Source organism: Penaeus monodon, chromosome 28, assembly GCF_015228065.2.
Source record: "Penaeus monodon isolate SGIC_2016 chromosome 28, NSTDA_Pmon_1, whole genome shotgun sequence".
NCBI classification, from domain to species: domain Eukaryota; kingdom Metazoa; phylum Arthropoda; class Malacostraca; order Decapoda; family Penaeidae; genus Penaeus; species Penaeus monodon.
In genome coordinates this window covers 13,239,448-13,239,982 of record NC_051413.1, presented here as the reverse complement: position 1 = coordinate 13,239,982, position 535 = coordinate 13,239,448, and the positions used below count along the sequence as shown (strand labels likewise).

At 62.2% G+C, this 535-nt stretch overlaps 1 protein-coding gene across 1 annotated transcript in view; it reads right to left on the bottom strand.

Moving 5' to 3' along the window:
- Positions 1-335: 335 nt before the first annotated feature.
- Positions 336-535, bottom strand: part of LOC119591041 (G-protein coupled receptor 54-like) — a 58,154-nt gene continuing 57,954 nt past the window's right edge. The window contains exon 7 of the mRNA XM_037939769.1: positions 336-480. Coding sequence (XP_037795697.1) covers positions 336-480 — 145 coding nt within the window. The remainder of the gene's footprint in view (positions 481-535) is intronic.

Genomic DNA, 535 nt, shown 5'->3' with positions numbered 1-535 from the left:
CTTCCCCTTCTCCCCACCTCAACCCTCTCCTTCATCCTTCCCGCGCTCCTTTCTCCCCATCTTTCCCTTCCTCACTCCCCTCACTCCCCTCCCTCCCCTTCCCCTCTCCCTCAACCTTTCCTCCCCCCTTACGCTCTCCCTCTCCACGTCCTTTCCTCCTCCCCCTCCCCTCCTGCCCCTCTCTCCCCCTCACTTCATCCCTCTCCTTTACCCTTTCCTCCCCCCTAACCCCTTTTCCCTCACACCCTCCCCCCTTCACCCTCATCCTTTCCCCTCCTATCTCTCCCCCCCTCCTCCTATTTGAAGCCCTACCCCGCAGCCCCCTGCGCGCATCCTTACCTGGCGGTGGCTGGGCGCGCGTGGTGCGAGTGCGACAGCGACTGGTTCCCGTCGTCGCGGCGAGCGAGGTTGCACAGCGCTCTCTTGAATCCCTTGCGGAAGTTGCGGGACATGAAGCCGTAGACGACCGGGTTCATGCAGCTGCGGAGAAGAAGGCAAGGGTGGGATTTGGCCTTCGATCAGGTCGGCTTATAAA